We start from the raw sequence: 19360 nt of genomic DNA, 5'->3' as shown, positions 1-19360 counted from the left end.
TGTACCTCTGTGAAGACCAGGAACAAGTACTCCCAGAACAGCACTGTACCTCTGTGAAGACCAGGAACAAGTACTCCCAGAACAGCACTGTACCTCTGTGAAGACTAGGAACAAGTACTCCCAGGTTTGAATGCCCAGAAGAAAGTTATTCCTTTGTATTTTACTTCAAAGTCTCATATCTGACTTGTTTATTGTAAATCGAATCTATACGATTCCTAAAATGACAAAGTAACAACATGCAACCAAGTGATCTTCACAGAGCTCTCAAGACAACTGTGCTGTACATTCCGATCTGTGTATATAATTAAATATTCAGTATAGTGAGAGGGGCTTTCATGTTTCAGCAGTGTTTGTCAGTGATGGGTAGTGCTGTGCTACAAACTTGTCCCCTGTGATAAAAAGAAACTGAGCATCAGCATCGGAGGAAACCATTTCCAGGATGCGTCACCTCGGATTGTCCTTTGATCCTTCACCAGGGCAGTAAGATTGAGTGTAGTGCGGTACACAGGCTGCAGAAGAAGAATGTTTCTGTGTGCAAGACAGCAGATCCAACTGACTTTGATCGAGAAGCTGATTGTTGACAGGTTCTTTCTCATGGAAAACTGCACAGACAGTTAAATCTAACTTAACACACGTCCAGGTGCACAGCTTTATTTTGTGAGTTTCAGTAAAACACTTGATCAATGAATTGCCTTGGTGCCCTAGTTCAAGCTTCATCTACCTAATGATTATTGCTAGAATAAAGCTCTTCCATTCATATTTGTAGATGCATATATTACTATGTATAATACACATGATTGCATGGTTAATTTTGAAGGCTTTTGTGGCAGGTCTACCCATTATCATCTGTCTGATGAATTGGTTGCTGACTGCGCCACTAGTATTCAGTAGTGCTGCATACACTGCTTGAAGTGCATTCGGTGACAAAAATGACCCTATTCATATTCGTTCCTATAACAGAGTTTTACGTCACTGTATCAAAAGATATAATGCAAAGAAAACCAATGCATAAATAAAATAATAAAAAAACAAACATTCTACTGTACTGTAGACTTTATCTCTTTTCTTTAATAGATACATTGATGGGGTACTGGGTTTATTTATGTTACTATAGTATGCTATGAATTACGCATTTGTTTTCCAGCAATTCAAGGTTAAAGAGTGTTGGACTATCCATTTACATTTTGAACATAAAAATCCCAGCCCTGGTGCTAAGCGCAACCCATTCCCACTCCAGTGCACCCGGTTATACAGGCTTCCTGTCTGCTGGGTTTTGGATTCTCAAAAAATGTTCCCCACTCTGCACCCCTCACTACCTGGAACTGTTAGCCGTCCTCTTCCAGTCAGTGGCTATTAAAGTCATGATGAGATTAATTTTAATTCATCCATGTGTTCCTGCATAAGTCGTTTTTGCCCTCCCAGTGCGTACTATATGCAGACTAGCTGGAGCTAGTCGTTCAAATTATTAGCTACGGTGTTTCATTTCAAAAGAAGAGAAATCCAAACAGGGGAGATCAACCATCACATTTATATTAATCTGGCCTAGTGGGAAATAAATGCAACAGAAGAATGAAGACATCACCACAGCAGTAAATAGTCTCTTTCATTAATCAGATTGCTAATGCTTTGTTATCCCTGATGAAAGGAGGTGCTAGTAAATCTGTTTTGCGTGCCACACAATTCCTCATATCTGCTTATCCAGCTGTAATGACACCTGCTAAGGGCATTCCTTAGTAAAGGTATTTTTTGGATCATGGGAACCACTCTGCCTAATATGGTGCAACTTTGCAGGAACATATGTTGCTAGAAGTTAGGTGACCTAGGGGGCTCCCGAGTGGTGCATCCAGTAACGGCGCTCCCTGTGGAGTGCAGGATGCACCTCATAGTCTGGACGTCGTCGAGTCCAGGCTATACCTTTGCCGACCAAGGACGGGAGCTCCCAGGGGGCAGTGCACAATTGGCCGTGCTAGGTCGGCCAGGGTGTCCTTGGCTCAACGCGCACCAGTGACCCCTGTGGTCTTCGCACCTCCGGAGGCAGCACAGGGGTGGGCTGAGCTAAAAAAAAAAAAAATAATAATTGGACACTTTTTATGCTACTGACAGCTTATTGTCTGAGTTATTGAAGGCTGTATCATAGCAACCACTTGTCTGGTTTTGATTAAACTTTGCATTTAAAGTGTATATTACAAATAAACATTGTTTTAATTAAAATTGCAATAGAAGAAATGTAAAGTCAAAGTGTGTTGTTATTATTTATTTATTTATTTCTTAGCAAATGTCTCATCCAGGGCGACATACAATTATTACAAAATATCACAGAACAAAATATCACACACACACGATATACAGAATATCATGTTACAGAGTATCATATTACAGATGAGAGCAGTTGTAAAGTACAGTAAAATCAGTAGCAAAAATATCAAATTCAAATATGAGCAAAAAATAGAGAATACAGTAAATCATTCCATGTAAGAGCGATTTCAACTAAGAGCAGTTAACTTATATAAAAAAATATTTGCTTATACTAGTAAAGTCCAGAATGAGCACGTAATAAGTACGATGAATGGATGAGAATGTGAATGCGGATACCTATAATAGTAAAGGTAGTAGTTATAATTAAGAGCAGTAGAATACAGCAAGGTACAGAGCAGTTCAGTGCAAGTACTGGTACAGTTGTGTGCCATATAGTCTAGTATAGTCGAGTTGTAAGGTTTACAGATGCTGTCTGAACAGGTGTGTCTTCTTACTGTACACTGGAAAGAGATATCCAGACAGGTTTTATTGCCGTTTTCTCAAAAAACCCTTTTAAGGTATGTCTCAAGTACATCTTGATAGTATTGCAACAGCATAACTCATTGACTAAATAAACAGCAGTCATCACAGATCATTGTGAACACACTCGTGAAGTCCTATGGTCACACAGTGTTGAGTTGACTCAGCTGAGACACAGGTCTGCAGTGAGATTCACTGTCCCACACGGGTCACAAGATTTACAGCCAGTTTGTTCCTGGCTCGTCCCCTTTCCTCCTTGAAGTCGTCAATCACTGTTGCCCGGTAGAGAGCAGCAGTGCAGTGCACCACTCCAATACCTAATTGTCTTACCATATCAACTAACCATTACAGATTTAATTCTTCTTTTTTTTTTTTTTTTTTTTTTTATCAGTTGTTGATCGTTTTTATTATGCTAGCCCCAAAGAAGCATTTGTCAGGCAATTAATGACCATGTAAACATACTGTATTTTGAGTTTTTAACTCTCAGGTTTTGGGATTTCGGGTTTTGGTTTGCTATTTGTGCATACGCAATATTTAGAAGTTTGAGGTTTTCACTTTCGAATCTAAACATTCAAAACACAATTCATTAAGTGAAATATTGAATTGAGGCTTGAATAATAAAAGTTTATTCAGTTTTTCAGTTAGGAGCCTTCAAATTTTGGATTCAAATGCTGACAGTAACCTCACTCCATTTTGCTCCCCACTGTGCCAGCTAATGTGACTGGGCTTATTGTTTTAATCGTCTTCCAAAACTGTGTTCTGAACCAGAAAGTTCTCTGAAGTTGGCTTGCATCTGATTTACTTCTGGATTCCGGCCCCCTTTATAAAGATTGTTATCAGATCCTCACCATGATTAATGTCCTAAGGAAGCTAGCGGTCAGACGGCTCTTCTATTCGACGTGTCTTTTTTTTTTTTTACAGTGACAAAGGAATGCAAGACTGTACGGCAGAGATTACAAAGAATGAGATTACTATAGAGGTTCATTCTGATGCAGAGGCTGGGCTATTGAATACTGAAGTTTTACTGCTGTACAACAAGCGAAGAAATTCATAGCAAAGGGTATAGGACACATGGGAAAGCACAGGCAGACATGCTGAATTACTGGAAACTAATGTAAGGCGTGCTCAAACCCATGGTAAAAATGGGCAAAAGCATAGTGCAGTGCTCCCCATTATAAGACACCCCTTTATACTGCAGAACAGGTTATAAGGTGCTACAATCGTGGCTCTCATTTGCCACATAATGCCATTACACTTGTAACACACATGCACTGGTATTCTTGTTCTAAGGCGGAACACAAATTCCATGGTCTCTTAGGTATGGCTCCTGACTGTAATGTTATAAAGGGGGAGCACTGTATAAGCAAAATGACTGTGTAAATATACAGTGCCGTGAAAGAGTATTTGCCCCCTGTCTGATTTTCTGCATTTATGCACATTTTTCACATTGAATTTGTTCAGATCTTTTTGTGGGTTGTAGTAGTATATAGAGGGAGTCTGAGAGAAAAGAATACACCAAAGTTTGGTGCATCTTTGTTTGGTGTGCAAGATAATCAAACATGCAATCTTTAGGTGTGAAAAAGTTATTGCCCCCCTAGTTAACTCAACTCAATTAAAGGGATAATTAGGGTCAACTGCTTGAATACTTTTGTTAACAATCAGGCCTGATTTGGGCCAGCCCTGCCCAATAGAAATCTGACTAACTTTGGCCCTTACAGCAAAGTTGTCAGTACACAGGTTCTAGAGGCAGATCATGCCACGATCAAAAGAAATTCCTGAAAACCTCCGGAAAAATGTTGTTGATGCCTATCAGTCTGGAAAGGGTTACAAAGCTATTTCTAAGGCTCTGGGGCTCCACCAAACCACAGTCAGAGCCATATTGTCCAAATGGAGAAAGTTTGGGACAGTAGTGAGTCTTCCCAGGAGTGTCCGTCCTGCCAAAATCTCTCCAAGAGCAAGGCGTAAGATTGTCCAGGAAGTCACAAAGAACCCTAGAACAACATCCAGGGATTTGCAGGCACCTCTCGCCTTGGCTAAGGTCAGTGTTCATGACTCCACCATCAGAAAGACACTGGGCAAAAATGGGATTCTTGGCAGAGTAGCAAGGCGGAAACCACTGCTCACTAAGAAGAACATGAATGCTCGTCTCAAGTTTGCCAAAAAGCACCTGGATGATCCTCAAGAGTTCTGGAACAATGTTCTATGGACAGATGAGTCAAAAGTGGAACTTTTTGGCCAGCATGGGCCCCGTTATGTCTGGCAAAAACCAAACACTGCATTACACAGCAAGAACCTTATACCAACGGTCAAGCATGGTGCTAGTGGTGTCATGATTTGGGGATGCTTTGCTGCATCAGGACCTGGACGACTTGCCATCATTGAAGGAACCATGAATTCTGTTCTGTATTAGAGAATTTTACAGGAGAATGTCAGGCCATCCGTCCGTGAGCTGAAGCTGAAGCGCAGCTGGGTCATGCAGCAAGACAATGATCCGAAACACACAAGCAAGTCTCCATCAGAATGGTTGAAGAACAAGAAATTTAAAGAGTTGAAGCAGTTCTGCATGAAGGAGTGGGACAAAATTCCTCCACAGCGCTGTGAGAGACTGATCATTAACTACAGGAAGCGTTTGTTGCAATTATTGCTGCTAAATGTGGCGTAACCAGTTATTGAGTCTAAGGGGGTGATTACTTTTACACACGGGGGCATTGGGTGTTGCTTAACTTTCTTTAATAAATAAATTAAATAAGTATCACAATTGTGTGTTATTTGTTCAATGCTGCTGTAGGTCACTTCTTATTGCCTACCAGTGCACATGTGGAGATACATGTCATGTATCTGTGTCTGGGGATAAGCATGTGTGATTCAATGTGTTTGCGTCTGTGTGTCCTCGTATGTGTGTGATTCAAAGATCTCACTGTGATAAGAAAGAATAAACAAAGCGCACTAGAGCGAGTCACTTTTTTATCATTTAATGTACAATAGGTACCAGCTGTATAGGTTTTGTTTACACTGGTTTTTTTTTACACTGACTTTTATTTGTAATGCATTGTTTTGGTAAACACGTTGTTCTCTATTGAAATAAATGGTTGCAGTTCTCTATTGTAATAACCCAAGAAAGCAAAAAATAGATCATTAAATAAGAGAGGAATATTATGTAATGTCTTTTAATGGGGTTTACAATGCACTGCATGCTACAGCAAAAATATCCAAGTCTTTTTTTTTTTTTTTTTTTTTTATGTAAAGCACTATTCAGAAGTTTGAATTTCAATACCTTTTGCATTATTCACAAAAAAGAACAGTTCATATTTTGTTCCAAAAACATGTTAACAATGACTGACAAAACACAAAGTAATGCAATATTCACGACTGTAATTAGTCAAATCAAGATAATACCAGATACATTATAGTTCAATAAATTACACCTCTCTCTCTCTCTCTCTCTCTCTCTCTCTCTCTCTTTCTCTCTCTTCCAGACACAGAACCGGATGAAACTGATGGCTGATAACTACGAGGACGACCACCTGAAAAGCTCTCAGCGTGCCGACCAGACCAACCATAAGCCCTCCCCAGACCAGGTGAGGCTATCTCAGTCTTTATTACCTCAGTCAACCCAGCTTCCAGTCAGAGAAACTCATTCGAGTGCCATACTTCCCAACCACCTCTCCAAACCCTTTCACTGTGCACTGAAGCAGCCTGGTGGATTGGCTATTGATTCCAGGGCAGAAGTAACGCTCCCTTTTTCTTTTACCTGACACCACTTACAAATACACTGCAAGATTGAATGAGTTCTCAGGAGATGCCAGAAACAGTGCTTCTAAAAAGAGTCTTTATGAAGTGTCACCAAACACAGTGTATATTTTAGAATGTTCTCTCGACTTGCTGTAGCGGCCTCTGTAACACAACTCATCTAAATCATCTGCTCCCAAAGTAGTCTCCTCAGAATAGATTGATCTGCATATCTGTGGAAGAGGCTGCAACAGTAACGCATGACAAGGTTGAAAAAGATCAGAGGTTTCACAAACACTTCACAAGATTTTCTATGACACTACATTAAAGAGTAAGTAGAGGGGTTCCAAAAAATATAGTGTTATGTCCCCACATGTTGCTACAACTGTTTAAATAACGTGCCTGTAATTTTTCTTTTCATTGTAAACATCCTGACAACTTTTTAAAGTCTGTTTCAAAGCTGTTTCGTAATGGCCGCTCTAAATGAGCGATTTAAAAAAAAAAAAAACATAAATGCTCTGGCTTTTCTGTTCTGTACCACATCACGGATCATTATTATTGATCTGGGCAATGTGGGCAATAATCCTTACACTATCAGCACTAGAGTGGGCATTTTTAAAAGTGCTTTGAAACAGACTTTAAAGTGTACAAAGTTGTCAGGATGTTAACAATGAAAAGAAAAATTCCAGGTACATTATTTAAACAGTTGTAGGAACATGTGGGGATGTGTAACGTTGTATGTTTAGGAACCCCGGTACTTACTCTATAAGGTTTAGTACTGTCATTTTCTAAATGTAGTGCATACACTTGTATAGCTCACACTAACATTGGGTTACATTCCTTGTGTACTACCCTAACTCCATATTATATTACATACCTAAATCTATACTGTACTCCCCATATATAATGCAGCATGGCCTGAAATTTGCAAGATTTACATAATCTTAATTGCAATACCAACATTATCATCTACAGCCCTGTGTTGACTTTGTTTTTTTCAAATGTTTAAGCTAGTAAAGTCTTCGTTTCAAAACCTTAGTTATGTGCATTGAATTATATACATCCTGTGTCTTTCAATACACAACAGTGTGAGAACAGACCAGATATCTTCACATCAGACTGAGAGCAACGCACAACTTCAGAAATTCAAAGTGCATGATTCTGACTAACATTTCATTTTACGAGTACCTGACAGGTGCTTAATTCGGTTCTAATTTTCTAAGTTTGTGCCTGTTGAAGGTTGGGTTACTTCTGAATTTCTCGATTTTACCAGAGGACTGGAGTCACGTCATTTTTTCCTTTCTTTTTCCAAGACAAATGAAGGCAGTAAAATGAGCTATTATTTCAGTTTTTAAGGTATTTTCCATCTGACCTAGTTCAAATTCAAATTGGCAAACTTTACCTCTCAAGAAGAAAACCTATCAAAACTTTTTATTTTTGATGTTAAAGCAATTCATTCTGCATAGGGTCAAGTTAACTGCTTATCATTTGACTGCCTTTTGCATTCTGCTTTAAAACACTTTGTGAATATTTTAAGCTGCAGTATCCCTTGACCATTCCCTATTTATACATCTTAAATGTGGTTTTTGGTTGTATAATGAATATGCAGCAGGCTGGGTGAGGTTTGTAGTGCCTATCTGCAACACAGTCTGCTTCCTTTTCAGAAAAATAACACGCCCAGAATAAAACCAGCCTTCTAAGTGTTTTAACATAGACTCACAGCTCCCTGGGTAGTAAAGGTATGGCCGTGTGCTGTGCAAAAAGAGTTATACAGTCTGCTGTGAGCAGGTTTGTGTCCTGGCTGTGCAATGTTGATGATCTCCACTGGGAAATTTCACAGGGAGTGTTGCATTGCCACTGATGCACAGTGTAGAGAGGAAAAACAGCAGGACTCCGCACCACGCTGCAGCAGAGCCTACTGACCAGGCATCCGTTGTGCTCAAGCAGACACCTGCAGGGCTGGCCTTCATCCTGCACGGGCCAGTAGCACTCTGACATCCGCTCTCAAGCTCCTGGGTGTGAAGAGGCGATTGGCTTGGTTGTGGGTTTGGAGGACGCCCACTGACTTTCAGATTTCCTGAGCTTTTAGGGGAATTTTCTGCAGTGGGGGGGCGTAATTGGACATTCCCTTTCAAGAACGAAATGTAACCATTATCGAAATGGGATATAACCTCTTGCAGCCCAAGTTACCTGGGCACTTACATCAAAGCTGCTCCATTAAGATCCCTGTATGCGTCAGATGTCGTCTCCGCCCCCAGGAGATCAATACGAATAACGTATAAGGCTCAGCACCATTTTCTCTTTCAGCCTGCCTGAAGGAGTAGTGAGCTCTGACTTTATGGAGTTAACTATGGCATTAAGTTGATTAATTCACTTTTTGTCTCTCATTTCATATTTTAAATAATTTCGCTTTTTAGCGATAATTCTTAGCTTAAGTTCTGATTAGGCCCTCTCCGTGGCCGTGTGCGAAGCTGGCGGCTCTCTCCGCCCCTTCCCTGGGATTGGGTACCTTGTTTCAAGTTCATGCTCTCTCCCTTGCTTCTCAGAGAGTTTCAAGAGTCGAAATCAAGCTATAATTAAGAACGATCGCGCCTTTTATAATATATATACTATATATAATATATAATATATATATATTATATATATATATATATATATATATATATATATATTCATTAACAAGTGTCTAATCATTTTTCTGTTTTCTTTCAGAAATCCAGCACGCATGCAGGCTGTCTCCCTGTACTAGAGTCCATCTCTGTACACAGACAGTATACTGTGTAGCCGTCCTGGTTTTTTCCAGTCAGCTTCTCGCACTACAGAGACACCGCCAGTAAAAATATTCAGAATGTCTCTGTGCCGTTGCTGTGTTAGCTTTGCTGCACTGACAACGAAGCCTACTAGATTTTTTCTGGTTAGCAGGGAAATGCAGCCTCTCTGTGACTCTGTCTGCTTGCAGACTGCCAGTGGCTTTTTCAGGTTTTTATCTGCACGCCACTTGTTCTGGTACAAGCCGGTACCAGTGACTCGCTCTGCCGGTACCAGAGCCAGTAGCAGAGCCTGTAGCAGTGACCTGGTCGGTGCCAGAGCCTGTACCGGTGACCTGGTCGGTGCCAGAGCCTGTACCAGTGACCTGGTCATTGCCGGAGCCTGTACCAGTGACCTGTTTGTTACCAGAGCCTGTACCAGTGACCTGTCAGTTCCAGTGCCTCTACAGTGGCCTGATCAGTACCAGTCAGTACCAGAGCCTGTACCAGTGACCTGGTCGGTGCCAGAGCCTGTACCAGTGACCTGGTCGGTGCCAGAGCCTGTACCAGTGACCTGGTCGGTGCCAGAGCCTGTACCAGTGACCTGGTCGGTGCCAGAGCCTGTACCAGTGACCTGGTCGGTGCCAGAGCCTGTACCAGTGACCTGGTCGGTGCCAGAGCCTGTACCAGTGACCTGGTCGTTGCCAGAGCCTGTACCAGTGACCTTGTCGGTACCAGAGCCTGTACCAGTGGGTACCAGAGCTGGAACCAGAGCAGTCAGTTTACTGTTTGTTCTTGCGCACATTCGTTCTACAGCTGAAGAGTTTAATAAATTTGGCACCATGCCTGAGTTTCATCTTTCTGTTGGTTGCAGGAAAAGCATTCCAGAAGAGGAAAAGCACAACCGGTGCATCGAGAGCCTGGGAAGGGAGCATGCAGCGGGAGCTGTTAAGGTCCGCAGCTTTTGTGCGTCTTGTGCTCATTTTTCTAAAAGGACACTGGAAAGCAGGCTAGCCCACTGTTCCAGGAACCAATCTGCATCTCTGATGCCGGCTCACCATGACTCGCCCCTTTTGTCTCCTGCAGTGTGATCAACAGAGTCCTCACTCCCCTTACACCAGAAGCTAGGAATTTAACCACTAGAGGTAGGAGCAGGACTAAGAGCGCTCCTCTAAATCCTTCTCTCCCTCATCTGTATCAGGGAGCTCCCCATCTCCTCCTCCAAGGAAGAGAAACAGTAGCCGCCGTAGAAGACATTCTGTTACTGAGTGGCTTGCAGGGCAAATGGAGAAGCTTTTTGAGGCTATGAACCAGCAGAAGTCCCCTTTGACAGAGCTGACCATGTCAGGCACACCATGTCCCTTACTTCATCTAAGGGTATGGAACCCCAAGAACTAATGTTTCCATCCGAGGACCTGGAATCGGATATCTTGGCTCCCACAGTAAGCTCCTCCCTGTCAGAGGAGTTCACCTCCCTGATCAGATGTGCTACCACGGTCCTGCTGGTGCCTTGGGCCATAAAAGATGAGCCTAAACGCTCCATATTTGATAGGGTGCCCGCTGCTGTGTGTCAGCACTCAGACCCTACGGTTCTCCCGGATTTTTGCACGAGGGGCAAGCATCCTGGGAGCACCCAGCAACTGTTTGTATAGGGTGCATGATGCAGCTAAGCTGGACCTGGCCCAATTTCTACCTGTTGAGCCTTACATTGCCTCTTTGGTGCAGATGCCTAATCTAGCATTGCTGCAAAAGGACGTTTCTTGTCCAAACAAACAATGCTGCGTCACTGAAATGATGCTGAAAAAGGCCTATGAGGCCTCAGCATTTTGCACACGTCTTAGTAGCTACAGTAGCATCAAGGTTCAAGATGCTGACAATGCAGCAGTAGTTCACTAAAGTGGACCTCAAGGATGCCTGTTTTCACATCCCTATAAAGCACCACGTACGTGTTCTGTGTACTGCAGTTCGGCCTCTCTGTAGCTCCTCAGACTTTTTCAAAGTGCATGGATGCTATATTGGCCCCTCCTGAGACTACGAGGCATCAGAGTGATCAGTTACCTGAACGACTGGCTGATATGTGCCGAGTTATCAGCACAGGCAGTGTTACTCATGGGACTAGTCACTAACCACCTTCAATGGTTAGGTATCACGGTGAGCCAATTGAAAAATTGGTTAACGCCCTCTCATAGGGCTGTCCAACTCGAAGTGAGCCTCAATTCGGAAAACATGATCTCCAATCTGTCGGACAACAGAATCCAGAGGCTAACAGTCTGCTTGGAGCTGTTTCAGCCTAACGCAGCGGTGAAGGTACGACCTTCCAGAGACCATGGGAGCAGCATCCCATAGCCTACCCTTAGGGCTCTCATGCCGGCACCCTGTCTTATAACGTCACCGCTTCCTCACAGTGCCTCATCACTGAATAGAGGTACTCTTGTGGTGGAAACAACCAGCTTATCTGTCTTTGGGCACAGCTCTGGGCTGTGTCATGAGGAGAGAGGTAGTGACTACAGGTGCTTGCAACTTAGGTTGGGGCGCTGTTTGGAATGGCTTGGAGTACAGGGAGTGTGGGAACCCCCATGGGAGGGTCTTCACATAAATGTTTTGGAGCAGCTTCATTGATTCTTGCGATGGCTTAGGTATTCTATTATGCTTCATTCATATTGAGCTCCTGGGGGCGGAGACGACGTCTGACGCATACAGGGCTCTTAAAGGAGCAGCTTTGATATAAGTGCTCAGGTAATTCGGGCTGTAAAAGCTTATATCCCATTCGGTAATGGTTACATTTCTATTTCAGGGAACCAGGGTTGTGTAATAACCTAATGTTCTAAATTTAACACCAAATAGCGTCACCCAAATTTTCATCGAGCTTACAGATGAATATTGCTGATTTAGTCTTTTTAATAGGAATGCTGCAGCTTCATTGATTCTTTCTTAATATTTAATTGCCTGTGTATAACACTAACCAACTCTTGTTTCAATCCCATGCTGCACTGGGCAAAACCTTGCCATCTCTCAACCAATAGGATGATGAGGAGGGCATTTGGGCATAGCCAATCAGATGCTCTCACCAGCAGCCATTTTGTTCCGAAGGGTGAGCACCTGTTTACAGAACAAAGAAAGCCTAAAACAAGCTAATTTGTATTGATTTTTTTTTCCACCAATCACTTGCATCTTTTTAAATTGTTGTTTCATTTCCAGCCGTGGTGGTGTGTTTGCTCATTTCACCAGTGATGTCCTGTTGTGAGCAGTAGTTTGTGAACACCACCTTTTTTTATTGAGTTTTGGACAAGGTTTGAAATCAAACTGCACATACACTATATCCAATGGGCTTCACCACTGAGAACACTTGTATTACTTTACTCTAATCAAAGTTAAGGGTTAGGGTTCATCGTGGCTGTATTAAAGAAATTTTCTCAGATTAAATGTTGCTATTTGATTGTTTTATAAAACTAATGCCAAGGCAGTAAATTAAACAAAAACCTTAAAACTGATGTGGGCGTATTACCCTGCTGAGATAATACGCCCACACAGAAATCATTGTAAAATTAATTAATGTAGTTAATGTAAAATAGATGCTCAGATTGCGTGCTTAGCTGAATAAGAATCTTTACTCTTGCACCCACACAATGACTGTACAGAGCAGTTTTCAAAACTGGACATGCATGCTGTGTGTACTGTGTGTCCTCATATAATCTCATTACAATATAATCTCATTACTCCAGGACACCATGGGCAAGGCAGTTAGTTATTCATTTAATTGATTTAGTTAAAAAAACAAATGAATACAGTTCAACCGGTGTAAAGTCTCTAGCCCTGGTCTCATATAGTCAGCAAGTCATATATTTATGGAATTGTTTGCTAGATTTAAGCTGGTAGCATACAAGCTGCCACCGCCTTTTTTTAAGGTCTGGTATCTGCCCAGAACTACACTGTAGCACAATAGTCAGGACTAAGAAAAGGCAAGGCAAGGCAATTAAACGGTTTTATAACACCAGAGAAACAGCAAATAAATAGCCCTGCCACCTCTCCTCAGACCAAGTACGAAATGTTTCCCAGCTAAAATGTATTAAAAAGACATTTAAAGGTGATGCAATTGTGACCATGCCTGTGCTAACCTCCCTAACCCAAACCCAGACCCCCTCCACCACACACACAGACACACACTCACAGACACTCGCACACACACTCACTCGCATACAGACACACTCGCACACCCACACACACATACAGACACACACTCACACTATGTATCTGCAAGAGGGGAGGGGTCACTGGGTATGATTGCGGTAGCTCTAAAGCTTCCGCTGTACTGTCTGGGAAGAGAAGGATCAGACCCTGTATAAATAACTCAAACCCTCCATTACAGGAGGCAGTGTATTTCAATTATTGTATAAACATAGTCTTTTGGACCCTGGTTGACCCAAGAGTAATGGGGATAGCTATTTAATGTCCTGTAAGTCTGTGCCAGGGTTGGATTGCTGTTTGCGGGTTTGGGTTTCATTTCTCCAAACCATCCCCAACCCCCTGCCTTTTTAAAGTTCTTTAAATTAAAAAATCCATCTGCATGGGTCAGCAGTTTTTCCAGATCCTCCCATACTAGAGAAAGAAACACCATTGTTAGAATTTCTCTTTGGTACCACAAGACTTTCTTTTTATACAACCTTTTGACCAACGCCTTCGAGACTCATCCCACTCTAGGGAATCTCGAAAAATGAATATAAGGGAAGTTTGTTTAAAAAAAGGAAGATTCTTTAGAAGAAGCATATCAGCCCCTAATATATTTATTACCAGCTGTTCAAAGGTTAGAAAGCTGTGTTTAGGAGAGAAAAAAAAAGTGTAAATTATGCACTTAGGTGTGTGTTTGAGTATGCTGGAAATAATTAATAACAAGAAGTTAATTATCACTGCAATGTATTAGTCTGTTTTCACACCACAGGTATTTGCTTTGAATTTCTCAACAAGAAACCTCGTACAAACAAAACCGCTGAGCTAATTCACGTAAATTCTTCCAGATTAACTGATATGAGCAAGATTATTATATTTATTAGAATATTCAATAAAAAAGTATTATTCCAAATGATCAATCTTTTAGCTGCCAGAATGGAATCCTGTCTGTGAATTGCCTAATTTCTTGTTGTTGGTTCAAAGAATCCAAAAATCCAACTCTAGTAATACATCTTTGGTTTCTTCCACCTTTTAAAATACCTATTTTCTCGTAAATCTAAGAAGGAATCCATACAACCACCTTAAAGAGCAACTTGGTACTTGGCATATCACTTTGTATACCATTTTCTGTGTCAGTCATCACAACCTGGTATCTTTTTAAAACTCCCCAGTGGCCTCAAAAGAGCTCTCAAACATGTCTTCTCTCTAGGTATAGCTGGTACACCAGAATGTAATTTAATCTGTCTCCCCGGCAACACATGAGTAGATGTATTTATTTCATCATTAAGAGAAACCACAAAGATAAAATGTGCCATTTCTTATATTCACTGTGGGTAGAGTGTTGCAGATGGGGGCAGTTTAATGGTTATACTCTGCTGTACCATAGGTCACCTGGGTGCTTTTAACTTTTGAGTTTTAACAAAGTTTCCAGGCGGTGATAAATAAAAAAGAAAATAATATGCAAAGGGATTCTGAAAAAGAATAATACATCAGTGAAGATAAATGTAACATTTCACACTCATAACAGGTTTCTCTTTGATTACATGGCAAACAAAGTGGATTATCACTTCACCTGCTCCACGCTCTTACTGCTTGAGAGTGCTTTGCTGTCCGGCTGCCTTAATGCCTGCAGCCAAATCCACTGCAACAGTAATAATTAATAACACTGTGTAACAAAAAACATTTTTTTTTTGTTCCTGGGTAGTAAGTGTTATTTCCTAATTGCTTATGCCTCAAAAGTATAGAAAATGGCTATTATTCCCCACAAACTTTGTTTTTGTGACCAGGACAGTGATATTTCAAAATATCACTATTTCCAATGGGAAAATGGGCAAATGTGTGTCTTTTCGTTCACATAAAGTCAGAAAAAAACAACATATGAATCCAAATTAACTTGTATTTATACTAAAGTAATACAAAGATGACTACAAAAGATTTAGAAGTGAGTAGTTTTTCGAGATTTACAATTAATACAGTATAATTGTAAATATCGAAAAACTACTCACTTCTAAATAGTCTAGGATCAAACTGAAGAAGAGCTCAAAGTATATATGCGTTAGTATTTGATTTCAAACCTTGCGCACTGGTTATTTTTGTGTTTGCATCCAAATTTTTGTGTAAGACACTCACTTGTTGTTGTTGTTGTTGTTGTTGTTGTTGTTTGTTTGTTTTTGTTTTTTTGTTTATTCCTATATTAACTTTTTTTATTGTTGGTGGCACTTTCATTAATCTCACTTTCAGCTTCTTGATCATCATAATCACTGTTTTATTTCTTTGCCTTGGTTTAATTATTCTTCCCTCCCCAAGGTGATATTTTACCTGTTGACAGTGCTGAAACATCCACCACTGAAAACCAGTGGGCAAGTAAATAATAGAACATAAAGTGACTTACACACCATACACACAGAGTGGGGGATGAGGTAATTAGCGGTACGTTTACCTAACTGTCTACAAAGGATGCTAATGAGGTTTGTCTGTTTTCTGAGAGACTTTCCCTTTCAGAGCATTTCTGTTGAGTTTTGCTAAAGCTGCTTGGATTTTTACCATCTTGTTTTTTCATAATATATAGCCAAATAATAATTAGTAAAGCTACAGGAACATTATAGTAAAGGTTTGTAGTTGTAGCGGACACTCTTTATAAAATTGACCAGGATCTCTTGTTCCACTGGGAAGTGTGATGAATTTGCGGGGTCTTGCTGATGTTAGGTGTAATTTAATTACTGTATTACTTTGATTTAATGCAGCTGTGTTTATTTTAATTGCTAAAAACAGCTGTAGCAATTATTCAAGGGTGGCGGTAATTTGAAGTACTATGGTTCTCGAAAGGCCCAATTTATTATTGCGGTATTTGAGGGAGGCGTTTATTGAAGTTTATTTCAACTTGATCAGGATGGCAAAGAAGTCCTACGACTTTAAACAGCTGTTGAGCTTGCAGATCAGATCAGTATTCGACTAGGTGAGGACATGTACCAGTGTAGCATGGAGAGGGAAATAATAACGAGAGAAGTGTCAATTCAATACCAAGGAGGTAGGTTTGTTTTCCCTTTCTTACAGCAGTTTCTAAGAATCGCAGGGCTGAATTCTTTAATATTTGGTGTGTTTCCTTCTCTTCAACCAGCAAGATAACTAAACACTCCCGGTCTCCTGGTCCAAACAGGGAGGAAGATGATCCCGAGGCACTCTGCTTGACACTCCATAACACCAGGCTCCCCGCTCTCCAAACTCCCTGTTTGGATCAGGATTCTGTAGCATCTCATATTAGCCAAAATACTGGTCATACAACCAAAACAGAATTGCATTTAAGAAACTTAAATAATAATCATACAGCTCCTGTATTACTTTTCTTGCAAATTCCTAAATATATACAGTGGTTTTCAGAAGTATTCACCCCCTACCAATAATGTCACATTTTGACGAATTACAAATAATGTATGCAAACTTTTTTTTTTAATTCAAAGCTGTAGTGGTTAAAGTGAACACTGACATATGAGGTTAAATACCAGTAAAACTTGCAAAGAAAATGTACAAAATGAAATTTACTGGTTGTATAAGTATTCAGCCCCTTAAGTCACTACTTGATAGAAGCACCTTTTGCAGCAATTATTGCTATGTGTCTTTTTGGATAGGTCTCTACTAGCTTTGTACAGTAGGTTGGTGAAATTTTTGCCCATTCTTCATGGGAAAATTGCTTCAGTTCTGATAAGTTTGTTGGGGATCATCGATGGACTGCAATCTTAAAGTCTCGCCATACATTTTAGATTGGATTCAAGTCAGGACTTTGATTGGACCACTCAAGAACATTAATTCTCTTCTTGTTCAACCACTCCAGTTTGGCTTTGGCTTTGTACTTCAGGTCATTGTCCAGCTGAAATGTGAATTTCCTCCCCGGGCTGACTCAAACAGGTTTTCCTCAAGGTTTCTCATCCATTCTCCCCTCTATCCTGACAAGCTTCCCAGTCCCTGCTGAAGAGAAGCATCACCATAACATGATGCTGCCACCACCATGCTTGACAGTTGGGATGGTGTTGATTGGGTGATGTGCAATGTTGGGGTTGCGCCAGACGTAACCCTTGGAATTTAGACCGAAAAGTTCAATTTTTGTCTTGTCTGACCACAAAACCTTTTTCCACACGTCTGCAGTATCATCTACATGCTTTTTCGCAAACTCCTCCTCCCTTTAAGATGAGGCTTTTTGAGTTTTGGCTTCTTTCTTGCCACCCATCCATACAGGCCAGCTTTGTGTAGGGACTGGCTTATTGTTGATGTGTGAACACTGACTCCCATCTCAGACACAACTTTGTAGATCTCTCAAGGTCATTGTTGGCTTGACCTGAAGTGACATCTTGACCCAGTGTCCTGCTTGCCCAGCTGCTCAGTTTGGGAGGGCGACCTGATCTGGGTAGTGTCTGGGTGGTTTGATGCATCTTCAACTTCTTAATGATGGACTTTACTGTGCTTAAGGGATAATGAGCGCCTTTTAAAATTTTCTTGTACCCTTCTCCTGCTCTGTGCCTCTCTACCACTTTATCCCTGACTTGTTTCGAAAGCTCTTTGGTCCTCATGGTTGTTGTTGGATCACTATGTGAGTTGCAGCTTGAAAGTCTTTATATACCTGAGGAAAATTATCTAAAAGTTAAACCACTTTGAGTGCACACAGGCTGAAACCATTTCACTAATTTTGTGACCTTTCAAACAAATAATTTTCACCTGAGCTGATTTAGGGCTGCAGTAGCAAAGGGGTTGAATACTTATGCAACTGAGATTAGTCTGTTTTTCTCTGTAAATCTTACTTATTTATATGCAGCGCTTATTCAAGGGCTGCGGTAATTCACTGTAATACGGTATCTGAATATCTGCAAAGGTTTTCTGTGCTGGCTTTGTATTTTCATGTTGTTTTCTGTCCTCAGTTGACTTTGGTATAAATCTTTTAAGGGCAGTTTTTTTTTCTGCCATTCAATTCTCATTTATCACACACTACCCTGTGCAATATTTTGTATAATTTCTGGTGAGCAATTTTGTTTCCCGGATGAGAAGCAAGCAACAGAAGACAGCAACTATGTGAGGTACAGTTGGAATTTCTTTGTTTGACAACAGCTTGTGCTGGGGTCGCTCTCTATTGCTGGTGTTAATAAGCGCATGTTTTCCATATCAACCCGCCCTGTATTATGGGAAATATGAACTGGATGAGCCCACTGAAAAAATTGCTCACATGTTATTATATAATTACAAATGGATTTAGAACTAATACTGCATGGAATAGATGGAAAAAATAACATTAAGGTCCTTCTGGAGTAACTAACTTTCATTGCAACATTTTTAAAGGATGAAAGACTATAGTGAATGTCGATGTCACACAAACTGACATACAAAGTCTCAGTCATTTACAAGGGTAGCTTGTTCCAAGTTTTAAGTATCTTGCTCTTAAAACATGCACTGTTTGTCAGGTGTCATGGTTATATGGGAGAGAACATTTTTGTATTGCAGACCTCTAGAGGCCGGCCAGGGGACTCCCGGCCCCCAATTTGGGAAACCCTGCTTCAGCAACGATTTTTGATACAACTGTGATTCTTATGATTTCCAGTGTGTGTTGGTTATACAATAGCAGTACTGATGGCATCAAAATATGTTCCCACTGTGTTCTACTCATGACTCTGTTCATTGTAGCTGCTCTAGTACAGATGTTGATCAGGGTTATTGAAGAGGTTATGTTCTGTAAACTACTATCCGGGTGGGTGGAAGTCAGTGATATACATTTCATTTTGCTAGTACATTATGTCATAGCTTTGGATTATTCTGGTAAAAGTGTGTGTCTTTGTTTCTTGATGTCCCCTGTTGTGTTGTCTTTTTCAAAATTTGTTTATGCTATTGTTAATCTTGAAATGGGTCAGAAGTTTGCCCATCTTAAAACAAAGCACTTCCATTTTTCAGAGCTTTTTAAAAAAGTG

General features: G+C 40.8%; 1 protein-coding gene across 17 annotated transcripts in view; it reads left to right on the top strand.

Moving 5' to 3' along the window:
• Window positions 1–19360, top strand: part of LOC121319540 (ELKS/Rab6-interacting/CAST family member 1-like) — a 346328-nt gene that overhangs the window by 280476 nt on the left and 46492 nt on the right. For 13 of the 17 annotated variants that reach the window (XM_041257064.1, XM_041257065.1, XM_041257063.1 and 10 more), the window contains one exon: window positions 6252–6353. In XM_041257064.1, the coding sequence (XP_041112998.1) occupies window positions 6252–6353 (102 nt within the window). Of the gene's footprint in view, window positions 1–6251; window positions 6354–12274; window positions 12343–19360 lie in introns of all 17 variants that reach the window. The other 4 variants (XM_041257078.1, XM_041257077.1, XM_041257080.1 and 1 more) reach the window with 1 other exon arrangement.

Source organism: Polyodon spathula, chromosome 8, assembly GCF_017654505.1.
Source record: "Polyodon spathula isolate WHYD16114869_AA chromosome 8, ASM1765450v1, whole genome shotgun sequence".
In the NCBI taxonomy this organism is placed as follows: Eukaryota; Metazoa; Chordata; class Actinopteri; order Acipenseriformes; family Polyodontidae; genus Polyodon; species Polyodon spathula.
The sequence above is the reverse complement of the archived record's forward strand: the minus strand, read 5'-3'. Positions and strand labels throughout refer to the sequence as shown.